This window comes from Echinops telfairi, unplaced genomic scaffold (assembly GCF_000313985.2).
Source record: "Echinops telfairi isolate 266 unplaced genomic scaffold, ASM31398v2 ScPeMD7_7472;HRSCAF=8510, whole genome shotgun sequence".
Classification (NCBI taxonomy): Eukaryota; Metazoa; Chordata; class Mammalia; order Afrosoricida; family Tenrecidae; genus Echinops; species Echinops telfairi.
The window spans coordinates 3,189,244-3,207,446 of record NW_022111376.1 but is presented as its reverse complement, the minus strand read 5'-3'; the positions used below and the strand labels follow the sequence as shown (position 1 = coordinate 3,207,446).

At 47.6% G+C, this 18,203-nt stretch overlaps 1 protein-coding gene across 1 annotated transcript; it reads right to left on the bottom strand.

The window, feature by feature from the left end:
* Positions 1-1,373: 1,373 nt before the first annotated feature.
* On the bottom strand, positions 1,374-5,283 carry LOC115873972 (paraneoplastic antigen Ma6F-like). Its single transcript, XM_030889026.2, has 2 exons — positions 5,115-5,283; positions 1,374-4,411 (listed from the first exon to the last, which is right to left on the bottom strand). The coding sequence occupies exon 2, from the start codon at positions 4,399-4,401 to the stop codon at positions 2,200-2,202; it is 2,202 nt and encodes a 733-aa protein (XP_030744886.1). The 5' UTR covers positions 4,402-4,411; positions 5,115-5,283; the 3' UTR covers positions 1,374-2,199.
* Between the last annotated feature and the right edge of the window lie 12,920 nt (positions 5,284-18,203).

The window sequence follows — 18,203 nt, the reverse complement described above, 5'->3', positions numbered from 1 at the left end:
CCTGACAGAAAGCCAGGAGACTGTGTCCACGCAGAGGCGCCCCGGGAGGAAGGCCTGGCTGTTGGAGCAGCAGCCCTTTGAAAGCTGGGAGGAGCAAGGTTCCGCTCTTCGACTCCCTGGCTCACCCCAGTGCGGCTCTCCTCAAAGGCAACTGCTCGCTTTGGTACATCCTGCTGCTCTGCTGCAAGGACCTGGTCTGCTGGCCCAGCACTGCCGCTAACCAGCCCAGTGTCCCACCCCAACCACCCAGGCCTGAGTCCTTGCCCGGAAAAGAGGGAGCCTATCTGCTGCAGGCGCCATCTGCCTGCCCCCCTGGGCTCAAATGTGTGGCTCCAATTTGACAAGCTGAAAACCATCACTCCCTCTGCCCCCCACCCCTTGCTTTGAGTCACAGCCCCACTGTGCACAGGACTAGCTGCCTCACTAGATGTTCCGGAGTCTAGCACTGTCAAGGGCTCACAGAGGGCAGCATCAGCAGATAGGGGTCATTGATAATCTGGGCAGCCCTCCTGGGGACTGAAGGAAGATGGGTTCCAAATGACAGGGGCTTCAGGCAGAGTGGAGTCCAGTAGCTTCTGGAAGGCCCACCTCTGATCCAGACCTGCCCAAGGCTCCTGGGGCCAAGGAGCAGGAAGCATGTGGGTGGAGCCTTTTGGGGGAGAGGTCTGGAGTGGGAGGAGGAAGACAGGTAGGGGGCTGACTCCCAGCACTGACCTGCTGACCACCCCTGCTGTGGCTGGCCTCCTGGACCTCCTGCAGTAAACAGTTGCCAAATCCACAGGAAGGTGTCTGGGAAGGCCACAGATGGCAGGGGGAAAGCTAAAGTTGTCCCAGCCATGCCCCATCATGTTGCTCCCTGCCCTCCAAAGCGGTCCCATCACTGTCTCTACCTTCCAAAGGTCCTAGTGCACTGCACCGGGCTAAGGACTGCCCTCAGGTCTTAGAAGATGGAGACCACTGCTGACCCTCCCTCCCTCCCTCTCACATGGCACCCCAGAACTGTCCCTCGGGCCACAGTGCCCCCTCAGGAGAAGTGTCCCGACTTCAGCAGGCCCCTCCCCCTGAGGGGCTCCTCCGAGTCAAAGTGAGAGCTCAGCAGGCTGTGTGGACACAAGTTAGACTCGTGGCACGTGGGCATCACCCCCACCCTTGGTCTGATGCTTCCTGCATGACCCCAAGGATTCAGAGGAAGAGTGCTCCTTAGAGGTAACTGTGGAGCAGAGTGCCCTGGGCAGGATTTAAGGCACCTGGCAGTTGGCATCACACATACCCAGCGGCAGCTGGGCACAGGCCACTGCCACCCACCCCCTACCTCAGCCAGGCCTTTCCCCTACCCCCCACTGAGGCACCACAGCAGAGTCAAGACTCAGCAGTAACACTGAACAAGATTTATTGAAGAGAAACATCAACTGGAACTATCAAAGGGATCATAACAGAGGGAACATTTTACCACCACCAGGGGCCACAGGACCTCCTTCCCCTGGGGTCCCTAAATAAGAAGCCTCAGCTGACCCCATGTTCCTTGCTCCAGGCTCCTAGGCCTGCCTTCCAAGAGCAAATAAACTCTGGCCACTCACATGAAAGGGGAGGGGGGCGCTGATGGGGTGTGGCCCTACCCTGTGGTCCCACTGAAGGGGCAGGGAACAACACTGGAAAACACAGCAGAGCACAGGGCACCACGTGAAGGAAACGGAGTCACAAACAAGAGCTTGGGTGGATCTTGAAGCACGGTCCCCGTGGGTCTCCCTGAAGCTGCCCGCCCCAGCGTCCATCCTTCCTCCCGGTGTCGTTGGCTCTCGGGGTGAGGGTGGCCACTCCCTGGTCTGTGTGTGCTGCCCACTGTCCTCTGGGCCTGGCTCTCCCAGAGGGAGGAGCTGCTCAGGATGGGGGGGTGAGTGGGGGGAGAGAAAAAGGACTAGCGCGTGTGCACACACACACACACACACACACACACTTGCACGACAGCAAGCAACAGCTGGCCGGTCTCTATGCCAGAAAAGCAGGGCCCAAGCCTCGAGGAGGCAGTGGAGCGGGGCGAGGGCATGGCTCTCCAGGTGCCCGTGGTCCGGGACACCGAAGCAGGTGTGGGGTTGGAACTGTGTGGTGGCCCTGTGGCTGCGACGACCTCGGGATGGGGTTGGGGGCTTGGGGTGGGGCCCGCAGAGGCCTGGTGGGTCCTTCCCGCAGCCAGGATGCAGCCTACTGGTCCGAAGAGGAGCACTCGGAGGACTCGGGCAGGCTCGCGTCGCCTGCCTTGCCCTCGTTCTCTGGCTCCTCCAGGATGGGCTGAAGCCGCTCGCCGGGGACCTCGGCTGCCGCCGCTTCGGCCTCCATGGCCTCCGGGTCCCCAGCCTGGACAAGGCCCTCATGCCCACAGCCTGTGCCTCCTGGGCCTACCCCGGGGGCGCTGCCCACCTGCACTGGGGCAGGAGTGCTCTCTTCGTGATCAATCCCAGGGGCAGCAGTATCAGTGGCACCTGCCTTGTCAACGGCCGTGGCAGTTTTGGTGGCGTCCTCGGTGGCTAGAGCGGTCTGGGCTACAGAGTCATTGGCCATGGCGGCCAGGTGGGCATCTTTATTGGCTTGTTCCACCTGGTCGACATCTTCCTTGGCAGGGTCAGCTTCTTTGAAACCTCCGTTGGCTGGGTCCACCTGGTCGGCATTCTCATTGGCTGGTGACTCCTTCGCATCTTCATAGGCTGGGGTGACCCTTTCCTCTGTCTGAGATTGGTCCCTCCTGGCTTGGGCAGCTTCCCATGCCTCAGTCTCACGAACTAATCGCAGCAGCCCCACGAAGCCAGGGGGCTGTCCCTCCATGCGCATGTGCCTCAGCTTGTTGTATAACGTGACGTTGGGCCGTCCTCGTGTCAGCACCTGCCGCAAGCGCACCTGGTCAGCGACGGCTGGGTGCACCGCCCCCTTCTCCATGGCGGTCTGCAGCAGGCCTTCCTGACGCATCACGAAGTCAAACAGGGTCTCCCCAGGCTGCTGGGTGCAGGTGAGAAACTTGATCCGTGCAGTCATGTGGGTGTCCTGTGTCCCAAACACCTGCACCATGGCGACCAGGCAGTCCTGCGCAGGGAGACTGGGGTCTTCGGCCAGGAGGCCATACAAGAGATCCAGGGCCGGGCTGCTCAGGCACTCCACCAGTCGCCGCCTTTTCTCCCTCTCAGACACGTGGCGCCACAGGTGCAGCATGTCGTAGGCGTGTTCCAGCCAGGCTTCGAATGGCTGCTCCTCGGGGCCCAGCTCCTCCCGCCCAGAAAAGGGCCTCAGCTCCTGGTAGCCCAGGCTCTCCAGCATGGGCTGCAGGGCGTTCCGCCACTGCTGGGCCCAAGCTTCCGCCTCGGCCTCGGCCTCATCTCCAGCCTCCCCTAAGGCTGCAGCCAGACCTAGCATTGCTGCCACAGCCTCATAGCCTGCATCTCGTACAGCTCCTGCTGCATTCTCAACTCTTGCTTCACCTACAGCTCCTGCCTCACCTGCAGCTTCTACCTCACCTGGGTCTCCTGCCTCACCTGCAGCTTCCACCTCACCTGGGTCTCCTGCCTCACTTGCAGTTTCCACCTCACCTGGATCTCCTGCCTCACCCTCAACTTCTACCTCACCTGGGGCTCCTGCATCACCTGCAGCTTCTGTCACCTTCTCAGCTCCTTCCTCACCTGTAGGTCCTGTCTCACCTGGGACTCCTGCCTCACCTGCAACTTCTACCTTAACTGGGGCTCCTGTCTCACCTACAGCTTCTCTAACATGCTCAGCTTTTCTCTCACCTGCAGCTCCTGCCACATTCTCCAGTCCCATCCCACTTGCAGCTCCTGCCTCACCTGCCACGTCTGCCACATGCTCTGCTCCAGTCACACCTGCAGTGCCTTCCTCATCTGCAGTTTCTTCTTCACCTGCAGTCCCTGCCTCACCTGCAGCTCTCACCTGACCTGCAGTTCCCGAATCTCCCACCTCATCTGGGGCTCCTGCCTCCACTGCAGCTACAGCCTCAGCTGCGGCTCCTGCTCCCACCTCACCTGCAGCTCCGGTCTCACCTGCCCTACTGGCCACTTCTCGACCTTGGGGCTGTGTGGTCATAACGACTCTCCCCTGTAATTCGGCATCAGGGACCTGGGGCAGGTAGACCACCTTCCATGGTCCCCCTTTGCCTGGAATCTGTTGGGGGATCATACTGCGGTTCAAGTAGTCAGAGAATTCCACCAAGGCGACCCTGGTCCCCAGCTCCTTCCTGAAGACTTTGCCCAGCACTCGGCACGGGCCCAGGGGCCAGAGGGAAGCCCGGACAGCCTCCTGGAACTCGTCCTCGCCACAGTCTTCCGGGATGCCCAGGAGCAGCAGCGAGCGCTGTGCGTTTGCACCCATCCACCTGCACCAGTCCCGCAGCATCACCAGCGCCATGGCTGTGGACCTGGGGGAGGGGGCAACCGGTGGGGGAGAGCGTCACAGTTTCTATGATCTAGGGTCCCAGCGGATAGAGGCATACTGGTGCCCCCACCCCACCCTGCCCTGCAGGCCAGATCCCTTTGCCCACCCACACAGATGCACCAAGCCCCCACCACTGCTGCAGCCTGAGGCCCCGCCCCCTCCCAAAACCGCAGCCCGCACTCCCTTCCCCCACAGAAGCCTGGACTGCACTTCCCCTTTCAAGGTGCAAAGACTCCCCCCATTCACTGAGGCAAGGCATCTCACACTGCCCGCAACTGTTTGAGACCCTCCTCACCATTCCCTACAACCCTGCTGCGGGGAGGCTGCCCCTTGCATCCTCACCCAGCCCAGATCCACCCCCACACCCCACTCTCCGCACTGCAGCCAGGAATCCCCCTCCCCTCTCTGCCAGCGCCAGACTGAGACCCGCTCCCACACCAGCCCAGACCCTAGCAGCCAGAAGTCCCTGTGCTGCCTCTTCCCCGCCCTCCGTCCCCCCTCCCCTGCAGACTGGAGACACTTCCCCTCCCCTTGCAGCCCCCAACACCCCCCCTTCCCTGCAGCCAGGAGCCCCTCCCCCTCTCAGCGAAAGAAAAGGAGCCCCTTGCTCCCCCATGCCCAGCAGCGCCCCAGCTCGACCGCGGGCTCCATCACAGAGGACTGCGCCAGAGAAAATCCTGGCTCACCGTTTGCGGCTCTGCGTGTACTCCCAAGACCCAGGGAAAGCTGCCGCTGCCTTGGGCTGGAGGCCCCTAAGGGATGGGAAGGAAGGAAGCGCCTTGCCTTGCCGCGTGGGCCTGGGCTGCGGAGCACCGGTCCTCCAAGCTGGTGACGGGGCCAGTGCGTTTCCCAGAAGCCCGGCAGAGGAGGCAGCCAGCCCTCGCGTCTCTGTATAGGGCGAATGGCTGCGGCAGGAGAGCACGTGAGGAGGCGTCAGAGTTGTCATGGCACCCGGACTTGCGTGGTAAGGGCTTGCCGGGGCAAAGCTGGCAGCCTCCAAAAGCAACAGGCTCACCCATTGGCCTGCCACCACCAAGATGGACTGGCAACGAGGGGGGAGGGGCGAGGGGTGGTAAGTAGATGGTGAGAGAGCTCATTGGAGCCAATTGAGGGTGGAGCTAGGAAGCTAGGAATCAGGAGTGAGGACCCTCCACAGCACTCCCTCCGCCTCACCCAGCAAGGCGCTCTGCACACACAGCCCGTACCAATCCAGCCTAGAGCTTGCTCAAGGGGCCCCAGCTGCCTGTGCCCTGCCCAAGAACCCCATCCCAGCCCCTTTCACTTCGAAGGCCACCCTTGCCACCTGGGACGCCAGTGCACTTGAGAGGGGATGAGCTTCCAGTCAGCAAGTGGCCTGGCACGCATCATTGTGCGCCACTGCTCCTCATCACCAACTGGGACGGGAGCCCATGTTCCTTTTGGTATACGGTTGAGTTTGCTTGCTAGCACTCAGGACTTGTTGCTATTCTATTCACGAAGGCTCTTCTGTTTCATATGGTTTTCGTCGCAGGTGTATCCCCAGCCTCATAAATTAAGAATTTCTTCCACCTCCTATCTTTTCTGGAAGTATTTCAGTAAGAAGGGTCATGCTTCTTCCTTAAGTAGTTGCAAGAATTCAACCATGAAATCACTTGACCAGAAGGTTTGGGTATATACTGTTTTGTTTGGGGGTTTTGTTTTTGTTTGTTTTTTCAATTTGGCTTTTTGTGACTTTTTTTACAAGAAATATTTCTTTACTAAACATAAGGCTGTCATATCTTCTGATCTACTGTCAGTTTGGGTAAACTTTCTTTCCAAGTTGTCAAAATGGCACATAGGTGTTCACAATAGCCCCTTATTCTTTTTTTCAGGAATATATACTCTAGTAATAGCCCCTCTTTCCTTCCTCATAAGAATCCTGGTGGCGTGGTAGATATGTGTTGGGGTGCCTTCCAAAAGGTCAGCAGTTGAAATCACCAGCCACTTTTCAGGAGAAAGACGGGGCTCTCTACTCCACTCCCATAAAGAGTTGCCGTCTCAGAAACCCACAGGGGCAGTTCTACCCTGCCCTATGGGGTCGCTAGGAGTCAGCACCAACTCGATGGTAAAGAGTTTGGTTTGGTCCTTTCTCATGCTGGCGATGCGTGTTCTTTCTCTTTTTTCTTGATCACTCTTGCTTGGAACTTGTCAATTTTGCTGCTCTTCATAAAGAAATAACTTACAGTTTGGTTAATGTTCTGTGTGGTTTGGTCTATAATTCATTGACTTCTCCTTTTATCCCTGTTATTGGCCTGCTGTCTATTTGTTTTGAGACTATTTGGTCAGCTATTTTTAGCTTTGTTAGCTGAACTCGAAGGACACTGACTGTATTCCTTTCTAATGTTCTCATTTCTAACTCTAAAATCACCCCCTGGCCATCCCTTTAGCTGTTTCCCCTTCCCCACAAATCCCTTCTCTAGAAGTGCTTTTTCCCACACACTTCCCATGAAAACCTCCTACCTTGTTTTTCTAATCCCATCAAAAAATGTAAATTATTTTTAAATGTCTTGTTTTTGGTTTTTTTAGCCAATAACTCTGATCCCACTGCCCTCTCTAGAAAACCAACAAACACCCTGCCATGGAGTCCAAGCTGACTTGACTCGTAGTGACACTGTCAAACAGAACAGAACTGCCCCTGTGGGCTTCTAAAACTGCGCCTCTTTATGGGAGAAGAAAGCCTCCTCTTTCTTCCACAGAGCAGTTGGTGGTGTTAGAACTGTTGACCTTGTGGATCACAGCCCAACACTTAACCACAGCACCAGCATAGCTCCTTTACTCTCCTCCCAGCCCTTCCAAACAAACCAACAAACTCACTACCATCAACTCCATTCTGACTCATAATGACGCTCCAGAACAGGGCAGAGCTCCTCTGCCACCAGGGCTCCTCTCTCCACCCTTAGCAGCTTTGTTCACTTACCTATTCAAGATATTTCGTATGAAAAACTAAACCCATTGTCAGAGCCAATCCCAATTCATGACAAGACCGAGTATAACTGCCCCCATAGGGTTCCCAAGGCTATCATTTCTATCAAAGCAATCACCTTTTTCTTTTCTTCTGCAGGGTAGCTGGTGGGTTCGAACCACCCATTTGGGGTTAGCAGCAGAGCTCTCGTAATAGCTTTCTTCTTATGTCTGACATTTTACCTGGCATGATGTTGATAAGGCTCATCCACATTGCCACATGCAGCAGCCTCCCATCCCTTTCTTTGGTTCAATAGGATTCTGTCATTTGGAGATACCACCTTCTGCTGATGGTCCAGGAGCCTGTTTATGCTCTGGGCAATTGTGCAACATGCTGCTATGAACCTTGCTACACAGGTATCTCTGAGCCATTGCTTTCCATTCTTGGGGTGTAGATCTCAGAGTGGAATTGCTGGGCTGTATTGTAATGTCTCACTTTCTGAAGACCTACCAAACTGTTGGACAGCAGCTGCTTCTGTGTCCATCCCCACCAGCAACAGAAGTGGGCTTCCACTTCTCCACGTCCTCCAAAATACTTGTTATTTTCCGTGTAGAGAGGTCTCGCCTGGTGCTTTTCATCTGCATTGCCCTAGTGACTGGCACCACCACTTCCCTGTCAGTTGGTCATACTGTGGTGGCTTGGATGTTGCTGGGATGCTGAAGCTAGAACACTGGTATTTCAAATGCCAGCAGGGTCACCCAACGTGACCAGGTTTCAATGAAGGACTCAGCTCCCCAATTGGGAGGAAGGAGCCACTGAAAATGCTGTGTATAGCATTGAAATGCTGTCAGGTACTGAGGGCTTAAGGAATGGAAGCAGCACATTGGCAAAGAGCATTCCGGAGGAGGGGCCCCTTGGATCGGAAGGCAGTGAAAATGTGATTAAGGAGGAGCTGATTGCTCAGAGTGGAGTCCACCATGATGACATGAGTTGGTTAAAGCCTCTGGGAGTGGAGCCTTTGGAATTTTCTTTTGCTGATTTTCTAATCCCATCAAAAAATGTAAATTATTTTTAAATGTCTTGGGTTGTTGTTTTTTTTAGCCAATAACTGCTGATGGAGCAAGACTCAAGGTAAGGAAAACTAAAGGTCAGGAGAAATATGAACTTCAGTGTGATCCACCTGAATTTTGAGAACATCTAAGGTACAGATTTGATTCATTGAACACTAATGACTGCACCCTGATGACCTCTGGGAAGATATCAAGACCATCATTCAGGGAGCCAGGAAAAAGTCCTTTAAAATACAGGAAAGAAAGAACAGATCAAGAGGGTTCTCAGATGATACTCTGCTAATGGTCAAAAGTTGGACTGTGCAAATAGTGAAACTAGAAAATCTGGAAGTCATCAAAATGAAATGGAATGCATAAAGATTGATCGCTTAGGCATTAGTGAGCTGAAATAGATAGGTATTGGCCATTTTGAATCAGAAAAACATGATTTACTATGCTGGCAATAATATGATAAAGGGAATGTTGTAGCAGTCATTGTCAAAAAGGACATTGCAAATTTAATCATGAAATACACTGCTGTCTGTGATGGGATTATATCTATCCAACTTCAAGGAAATCCAATCAATACAACTATTAATTAAATGTATGCACCAATTACAAAAGCCAGTGATAAAGAAATGAAAGAATTCTACCAACTTCTTCAGTCTGAAATTAATTAGGCATGCAAATGAGATTCAAAAAGCTGGAAACAAAGAGGAAGGAACTATATAGTATTGGACTATATATAGAGAGAGTTGGACTATATAGTATTGGTGATGGAAATGAAGGTGGATATCACATAATGGAATTTTGCCATACCCATGACTTATTCATAGAAAATGCCTTTTTTGAACAACACAAAAGGTGACTGTATACATGGCCTTCCCTAGATGGAATTCACAGAAATCAAATTGACTACATCTGTCATAGGATACAAGGGAGAAGCTCAATATCAGCAGCTAAAACTGGGCCAGGGGCTGAGTGTGGAACAGATCATCAATTGTGCATACATGAGTTCAAGATAAAGCTGAAGAAAATGAAAACAAGTATATGAGAGCCAAAATATGACCTTGAGTCTACCCACCTGAATTGTGAGAACATCTCAAGAACAGATTTGACTCACTGAACACTAATGACCTGATGAGCTGTGAGAGGACAGCAAGACCATCCTCCATGAAGACCGCAAAAGGTCATTCAAAGAACAGGAAAGAAAGAAAAGAACAGAGTGGATATCAGAAGAGACTCAAACTTACTCTTATTCATAGCATAGCTAAAGCAAATGGAAGAAATTAGGAAGTCAAAAAGCTGAACAGAAAATGTCAAAGGGCAGCTCAAGAAGACAAAACCAAGTATTATAATGTGATGTTCAAAGACCACGTATTAGAAAAACAAAAGGGAAGAACATGCTCAGCATATCTAAAACTGAAAGAATTTTTTTTAAAAAGCAAGCCTTGAATTGCAGTCTTGAAAAATTGTATGAGAAAATATTGAATGACGCAGGAAGCATCAAGTGAAGATGGAAAGAATACAAAGCCACTGTGCCCAAAAGAACTAGGCCATATTCCACCATTTCAGGGTGTAACATATGAGTAAGAACTAATGGTGCTGAAAGAAGAAGTTCAAGCTACATTCAATGCATTAGCCAAATACAAGGCTCCAGGCATGGATGGGACACCGATTGAAAGGTTTCAACAAGCTGATGAAGCACTGGAAGTACTCACTGGTCTATGCCAGGAAATTTGGAAAACCAACTGACTGGAAGAGATCCATATTTGTATCCATTCCAAAGAAAGGTGACCCAATAGAATACTCAAACTATAGAATTATATCATTGATATTGCACATAGGTAAAATATTGCTGAAGATCATTCAAAAGCAGTTACAGCAGTACATTAACAGGGAACTGCCAGACCAGAGGACATGGAACAGGGCAAATCATTGCTGATGTCAGATGGATCTTGGCTCAAAGCAGAGGATACAAATGTTTGCTTGTGTTTGATTGACTAAGCCAAGATGTTCGGCTACGTGGACTACACAAACTGTGGATAACCTTGAGAAGAATGAGAATTCCAAAACACTTTATTGTGCTCATTCAGAACTTGCACTGGATCCAGAGGCAGTCATGTAAACAGAACAAGGGAATCCCACATGGTTTACAATCAGGAAAGAGGTGCATCAGGGTTGCATCCTCTCACCATACTTGTTAAATCTGTGTGCTGAGCAAATCATCACAAGAACTGGATTATCTGAAGAAGAATGCTGCACTAGGATTGGAGAAAGGCTTATTGACAACCTGCCATGTGCAGATGACACAACCTTGCTTCCTGAAAATGAGGAGGACTTGAGGCACTTACTGACAAAGATCAAGGTTTGCATCCTTCAGTCTGGATTACGACTCAATGTAAAGAAGGCCAGAATCCTCACAACTGGACCAAAAGGTAACCTCATGACAAATGGAGAAAAGGTTGAAATTGTCAAGGACTTTAATTTTTTAGATCCACAATCAACGCTCATGGAAGCAACAGTCAAGACATCAAAAGACACTTTGCATTTAGATAAATCTGCTGCACAAGACCTCTTTAGAATATTGAAAAGCAAGGATGTTACTTTGAGGACTAAGGTGTGACTGACCCAAGCCACACTATATTCCATTGCATCATGTGCATGTGAAACTTGGGCATGGAATAAGTAAGACTGAAGAAGAAGCGATGCATTTGAATTGTAGTACTGGAGAAGAATGTCAAAAGTCCCATGGACTGAAAAAAAAAAAAAGGTGCCACAGACTGCTAAAAGGACAAACAGATCTGCCTTTAAAGAAGTGCAGCCAGAATGCTCCTTAGAGGCAAGGATGTTGACACTTTGTCTTACATGCTTTGGACATGTTGTCTGGAGAGACCAGTGCCTGCAGAAGGACATCGTGCTTAGTAAAGTGAAGGGGCAGCAAAAAAGAGGGAAGGCCCTCAAAGAGATGAATTGACAAAGTGACTGCAACCATGGGCTCAGGCTTAGGAACGGTTGTCAGGATGATGCAGCACCAGTCAGTACAATGGTTCTATTGTGCATCGGGTCACTATGGGTCAGAACTGACACCTAACAACAAGGAATTGGCATATAGTTGGTTGAGGATCTTATAACGTGCTTGTTAGTCCCTTGGATATCTTTTCTGGTGAACTGTCTCTTTAGTCCTTGGCATAATTTTTTATTGTGATGAAAATATACACAACAAAATATACGCCAAGTCAACAATTTCAGCATTTCTAATTCAGTGTTTGGGCCCATGTTTAATTGAATTACTTACCTTTTTGTTGTTGAATTATAGGTCTCATTAATTTTGCTAATTTGTACTTTCTTATTATTCTCTTTGTAATATCTTTCAAGCTCCTTTGTGATTTATCTTTGAACCAAGGGATTTTTTTTTAGAGACGTAACGTTGAATTTCAACACATCTTGGTGACATCATCATATTTCTATTATTTTCTAATGTAATTATGCTGTGGAAAGAGAATTTATTATGTAACATTCCTATAACTTTAACTTTATTTAGTCTTTGGCCCAGCATAGTTATATCTAGATTAATTTATGATGTCCATTTTTAAAGGAGATATATCCTGCAGTTATGTATGTTTTTGTTGGTAGCCGTCATTGAGTTAGCCCCCAACTTATAGTGAAACCAGAAACCGAATGTATTGCCATAAAGTCGATTCTGGCTCCTAGCGACCTTATCAGACAGAGTACCACTGCCTCTGGGGCTCTCTGAGACTCTAACTCTTTCCAGGAGTAGAAAGCCTCATCTTACTCCCATGCAACTCATGGTAATGTTCCACAAATACCAATTAAGTAAAGTTATTTGATAATGCACACCTATCTTCTATATATTTTGTTGCTAATTTCTTGTCCAGTTGTTGTATCAGTTGCCGAGGCAGGGCCGTGAATATATCTGAGTAGTAGGCATGGCTCGCTAGAGAAACAACTAACAGGATAGAGTTCTTATTGGTAGGTGTTGTGGAGTCAATTCCAACTCATAACGATTTGATGTAAAGCAGAACAAAACACCGCCGGGTCCTCCACCATCCTCACCAGTAGAGCTATGGTTGAGTTTATTGTTACAGCCACTGTGTTGGTCCACATCGTGGGAAGTTTTCCTCTTTCTCACTGATCCTCTCTCTACTTCCCAGAGCAGCATGTCCTTTCTCCAGTGATTAGTTCCTCCTGATGACATGACCAAAATGCATGAGATAAAGTCTTGTCATCTTCGCTTTTAAGGAGCATTCTGACTGTGCTTCTTCTTCTTTTTTTATTATTTAATCATTTTATTGGGGGCTTGTACAACGCTTATCACAATCCATACATACATCAATTGTGTCGAGCACATTTGTTGCCATCATCATTCTCAAAACATTTGCTTTCTACTTGAGCCCTTGGTATCAGCTCCTCATTTTCCCCCTCCCTGCTGCCCCCTCCCTCATGAACCCTTGATAATTTATCAATTATTATTGTGTTGTCATTTCTTACACTGTCCGACGTCTCCCTTGACCCACTTTTCTGTTGTCCATCTCCCAGGGAGGAGGTTATATATAGATCCTTGTCATCGGTTCCCCCTTTCTACCGCCCCTTCTCTCCACCCTCCCGGTATCGCCACTCTCAACTGTGCTTGTTCCAACACAGATCTGTTCATTTCTCTAGTAGTTCATGGTATGATAGGTATTGTTCACAAAACCATAATCCAAAGGCGATTCTTCCTTATTCATTGTCCAGCTTTCAGATGCATATGAAGCAATTTACAAAGCCATGGCTTGGGTTAGGTCAGCGGTTCTCAACCTGCGGGTCCTGACGCCCTTCACAGAGGGGTCGCCTAAGACCATTGAAATCACATATTTCCGAAGGTCTTAGGAACTGAGACACTGCTCCTGTATCCCTCTCCAGGCGGGTCTGCCCACATGCAGATACGCCCACCTATGAGTACCGGTGTGAAGACTGTTACCCATGCTACACCATGCTTCAAGACAAAGTTTCATTTATTTATTATTAGAAATAAATACCTCACAATATATAGTTACATATTGTTTTTGTGATGAATCACTATGCTTTAATTATGTTCAATTTGTAGCAATGAGAATACATCCTGCATATCAGATATTTACATTACAATTCATAACAGTAGCAAAATGACAGTAATGAAGTAACAATGAAAATAATTTTATTGTTGGGGGTCACCACAACATGAGCAACTATATGAAATGGTCAAGGCATTAGGAAGGTTGAAAGCCACTAGGTTAGGCAAACCTTAGCCCTCAAAGTAACCTCTTTGTTCTTTAACATTTTAAAGAGGTCTTGTAAAATAGATCTGATCTCTTGACTGCTGCTTCCATAAGCGTTGATTGTGGATCCAGGTAAAACTAAATCCTTGACAACTTCCATCTTTTCTCCATTTTTCTTGATATTGCTTATTGGTCAAATAGTGAGGATTTTTGTTTCCTTTATTCTAAAGTACCCAGACTAATACAGTTGGTAAGGGCTTCAAGTCCTCATCACTTTAGCAAGCAAGGGTTGTCATCTGCATATGGCATGTTGTTCATGAACCTTCCCCTGTGAGTTCTGATAGCGAGTTCTTCAAGTTAGATTGAGACTATATGTACATATAAAGCCCTGATGGCAAAACAGTTAAGTGCTTGGGTGTTAACCAAAAAATTCAAACCCAGCCAGTGGTTCCACAGCAGAGAAGCCCGGTGATCTGTTCCTGAAAGTTTACAGCCCAGAAAACCCTCTGGGGCAGTTCCACTCTAAGATTTGTGGTCACTCCATGTTGAAACGGGCTCGATGACACCTAACAACCACAGCAACAATCACTGTTGAGTGAAGAGATTGATATTCTAAGGAATTAGTTCATGAAATTGTGGGACTTGGCAAGTCCAAAACTTCAGAGGAAGGCAAACTGGAAAGTCAAGCAGGAGATCTATATTACAGTCCTGATGCAGAATCTTTCTCCTCTCAGAAACCTCACTTTCCTCACTAGTGGGGGAGGAGGCCGATGACTGCTATCCCAAGGTTATAGAAGTGGCGGTCCTTGGTTTTGAGTTCAGATCTCTTGCTTTGAGGATGCCTAGTGAATGGTGGCCCAGGACTACGGTATACTTACTATTTTAATGCCCTCCTTGCTTTCTTAGCACATATATTCATCTGGTAAACATCCTGTCATTGTGAACGAATGTTATTGAATGTTTTGCCCTATCACCATCCCCCATTGTTTGTGTAGTGTCCAGGTTCACAGCTGACCTTTATTTATATAATTTCTCTTTCTCAACAGTGTTTCAAATTCTAGACCTTTAGCTAAATTGATGACACTATCATTAGAATTACCTAATGCCCCAGGGAGGGGATGATTTATAATTTTCTCTATCATGAAATGACAATGATGTCTCTAAAGTGAACCAGAGATATATATAAACATAGACATATGAATGAATTTGGGGCTTCAGCTTAATTATAACCCCTATCTCAGAGCAATTAATTCTTTTTTAAAATCATTTTATTCAGTGCTCTTACAACTCTTATCACAATCTATACATCCATCCATTGTGTCAAGCACATTTGTTACCATCATCATTCTCAAAACATTTTCTTTCTACTTGAGCCCTTGGTATCAGCTCCTCATTTTTCCCCTCCCTCCCTCATGAACCCTTGATAATTTATAAATTATTATTATTATTTCATGTCTTACATGTCTTATGACATGGCTGTGCTCAATAATCACCCTCATGAAGACATCACTGAAGATATGAGTGCTATCGAAAGGTATGAGTGTTATCCAAAAGTGTGGTGCAGAAACTAGATAGTGCTCAGAGATCAGAAAGAATAGTGTCTGGAGTCTTAAAGGCTTGTCTTCAAAGAAGCAGTCATCTAAGTGAGACAGCACCTAAGTCCACATGGAAGAAGCACACCCAGCCTGTGTGATCCAAGTACTGTAAATAATAAAATCCAAATCTGAAAGAGGAAATGGTATAAGAGCTTAAATTGTGAACACCTGGTTTTCAGAACGCTATGGGTAACAGTAGAAGCTCAAAACCCATTTTCAGACCCTACACATGGATTAAGCCTCTGGTGAATTCCCTGTGGCCATAGTCCAGGGATGTGAATAGCCTTGCATTTAAGTGTATGAATCTTAACAAACTATGGATAGCCTCGAGAAGAATGGGAATTCTAGAACACTTCATTGTGCACATGGGGAATTTGTACACAGATCAAGAGATGGTTGTGTGAACAGAGCACGGCTTAAAATCAGGAAAGGTGTGTGTCAGGACTGCATTCTCCCACTATACTTGTTTAATCTGTATGCTAAGAAAAATCATCAGAGAAACTGATTTATATGAACAAATATGTTGCATCGTGGTTGGAGGAACTTTTATTAACAACCTGCGATATGCAGATAACATAACCTTGCTCGGTGAAAGTGAGGAGGGGTTGAAGCACTTGTTGATGAAGATCAAGGATTTCAGCCTTTAATATGGAATACAACTCAATGCAAAGGCCAACATTCTCACAACTAGACTAATAGGTAACATCATGATAAATGGAGAAAAAATTTAAGTTGTCAAGGATTTCATCTTGCTTGGATCCACAATCAATACTCATATAAGTAACAGTCAAAAGATTAAATGATGCATTGCATTGGGTAAATCTGCTGCACAAGACCTCTTTAAAATGTTGATAAACAAGGATTTTACTTTGAGAATTAAGGTGCACTTGATTCAAACCATGTATTTTCCATCGCCTCATATTTATGTGAAAGTTGTACAGTTCTTAGTCTGTGTGGCAGTTACATAATCTCCTGTCAACTTGCAAAGGGGTGGAGTCTAGCCTGTCAATCAGGTCACATCTTGATGACCTCATTTGGAGGCTCAACAGATATAAATAGCTCACTGAAGACCAGAAGGCACTCCTCTCCCTAGGAGACATTCCTGTTGACAAGCCACATGGAGCTACGCTGATGGAGCCAGAGCTCTGGCGCTGGAGGAGCCACATGGAGATCAATGCCAGTGCTGAGATGCTTCCACCGCCACTGGATCCACAAGACTTTCCACCCACTGGCCTGTGATCTTCCTGCATTCGACGTCATTGCATGTGTTGAAGGAACTTACAGATTGGGATCGGACTTAGGGATTTAATATGAACTGGGCTGGGATGTTTTCTCAATATATGATTGCCCTTTCATATAAAAGTCTTTCTTATACACATATTAGTGTTTCCAAATTTGTTTCTCTAGTCCACCCAGACTAGCGCACTCTGCAAATAGTCATGTGGTTATAGCTAGTATTTCCATGATCCATTCCATATTCCCTTTAATTATCTCCCTCTAAATTATAAGACAGTTCTAGAGTTTCAATGTTATGTGCCAGCCCATCAACCAATCACACCAAGTGTTAGAACCCTTTCTAACCTCTTAAGCTAATACATTTAATCCAGGATCTCTGAATAATGGGCCCACAGAAATACTTTTGGCTTCATCTAACTTTGGTTTCTTTCCACCATTATCCCACCTACTCCTAATACTCATTGTCATACATATTCCACTGGATTTCTGTCAATCATGTAGCACATCTCCTTGTGGGTCACAGGTTGTACTTCAACTGCTGAGACTGAAGTGTAGAAGCAAAGAGATGTAGAGGGGGTGGGTCTTGAAGGAAATCAGCAATGTCTTCCAAGGCAACTACTTCATGGAAGATTATGACAGATTCCTCAGGCAAAGCAGGGCTCACCTCAGATGGAGATGGGACTGCTTCTACCAAGAAAGAATACTCAGCAAAATTCAAGAGTTCAATGTTCCCAGTTCTTCGGGATCTGCCCATATGTCACGATTCCAGTTTTCAGGATCTCATTTATTCTGTCATTGCCTGCATTTTAATATCAGATACCTTGTGATGTTAGGGGTTGAATTTGCATTAAATTCAGCCCCTTGTAGTAGGAAACTCTGGGTTTTGTTCTCAGCAAGTTCAGATCTGTGGCTATAGAACACAAGGTCTACTTTCCGAACACAAGTCATTTATGTGGTCTGGCAAAATTAGGAGTCATTGTATTTGTCAGTTTAACTAAAAGGTGGTAAGTACCGAATACATAATTACCCAGAACCTTGCCTCTTATAAGTGTAAATGATTCGGTGTGTCTAGCGGTGGCATATATCAATGACCACATTTCCCATGGACTATCAGCGCTCAGGAGCTCTGGTGGAGTAGTGGTTATGCATTGAGCTGCTAACCTCAAGGTCAGCAGTTCAAAAGTCGGCAGCCACTCCATGAGAGAAAGATGAGGCTTTCTGCTCCCATAAAGAATTACATTCTCAGAAACCCACAGAAGAAGTTCTACCCTGTCCTACAGGGTCGCTTTGAATCGGAATCAACTGGATAGCACTGAGTTTGTTCTACTGGACATCGTTATTAGTATATTTCAATCTAATCAGATTCCAGAATCTAACCAAATCCAAAAACCCAAGAAACAATTCAGACAATTCATCCTTAAGATTCTGTTCCTTGACAGAACTATGTGCTCCCTTGCTACCACTACCACCTGCTCTGAAAAGAATCACCTGAGAAGGTCCTGGAGAGAGTATGAGAAAATATGGGGGAAAACTCAAAATTGTCAGAGGGCCCAAGCTTTCGTGGCAGATGAGACCCCTGAACTGTAGCTGTTACTCACCCTTCATTTCTGGACCTGAACACTCACCCCGCTGGTCTAATAATCATCCAGTTAAGACCAAAGGACAGCATTTACAAAAGGAAAAAGTTCTCTCTCTCTCTCTCTCTCTCTCTCTCTCT

Excerpts from the sequence above, each read along its gene's own strand:
- LOC115873972 (XM_030889026.2), bottom strand. The coding sequence starts at position 4,401 with ATGGCGCTGGTGATGCTGCGGGACTGGTGCAGGTGGATGGGTGCAAAC.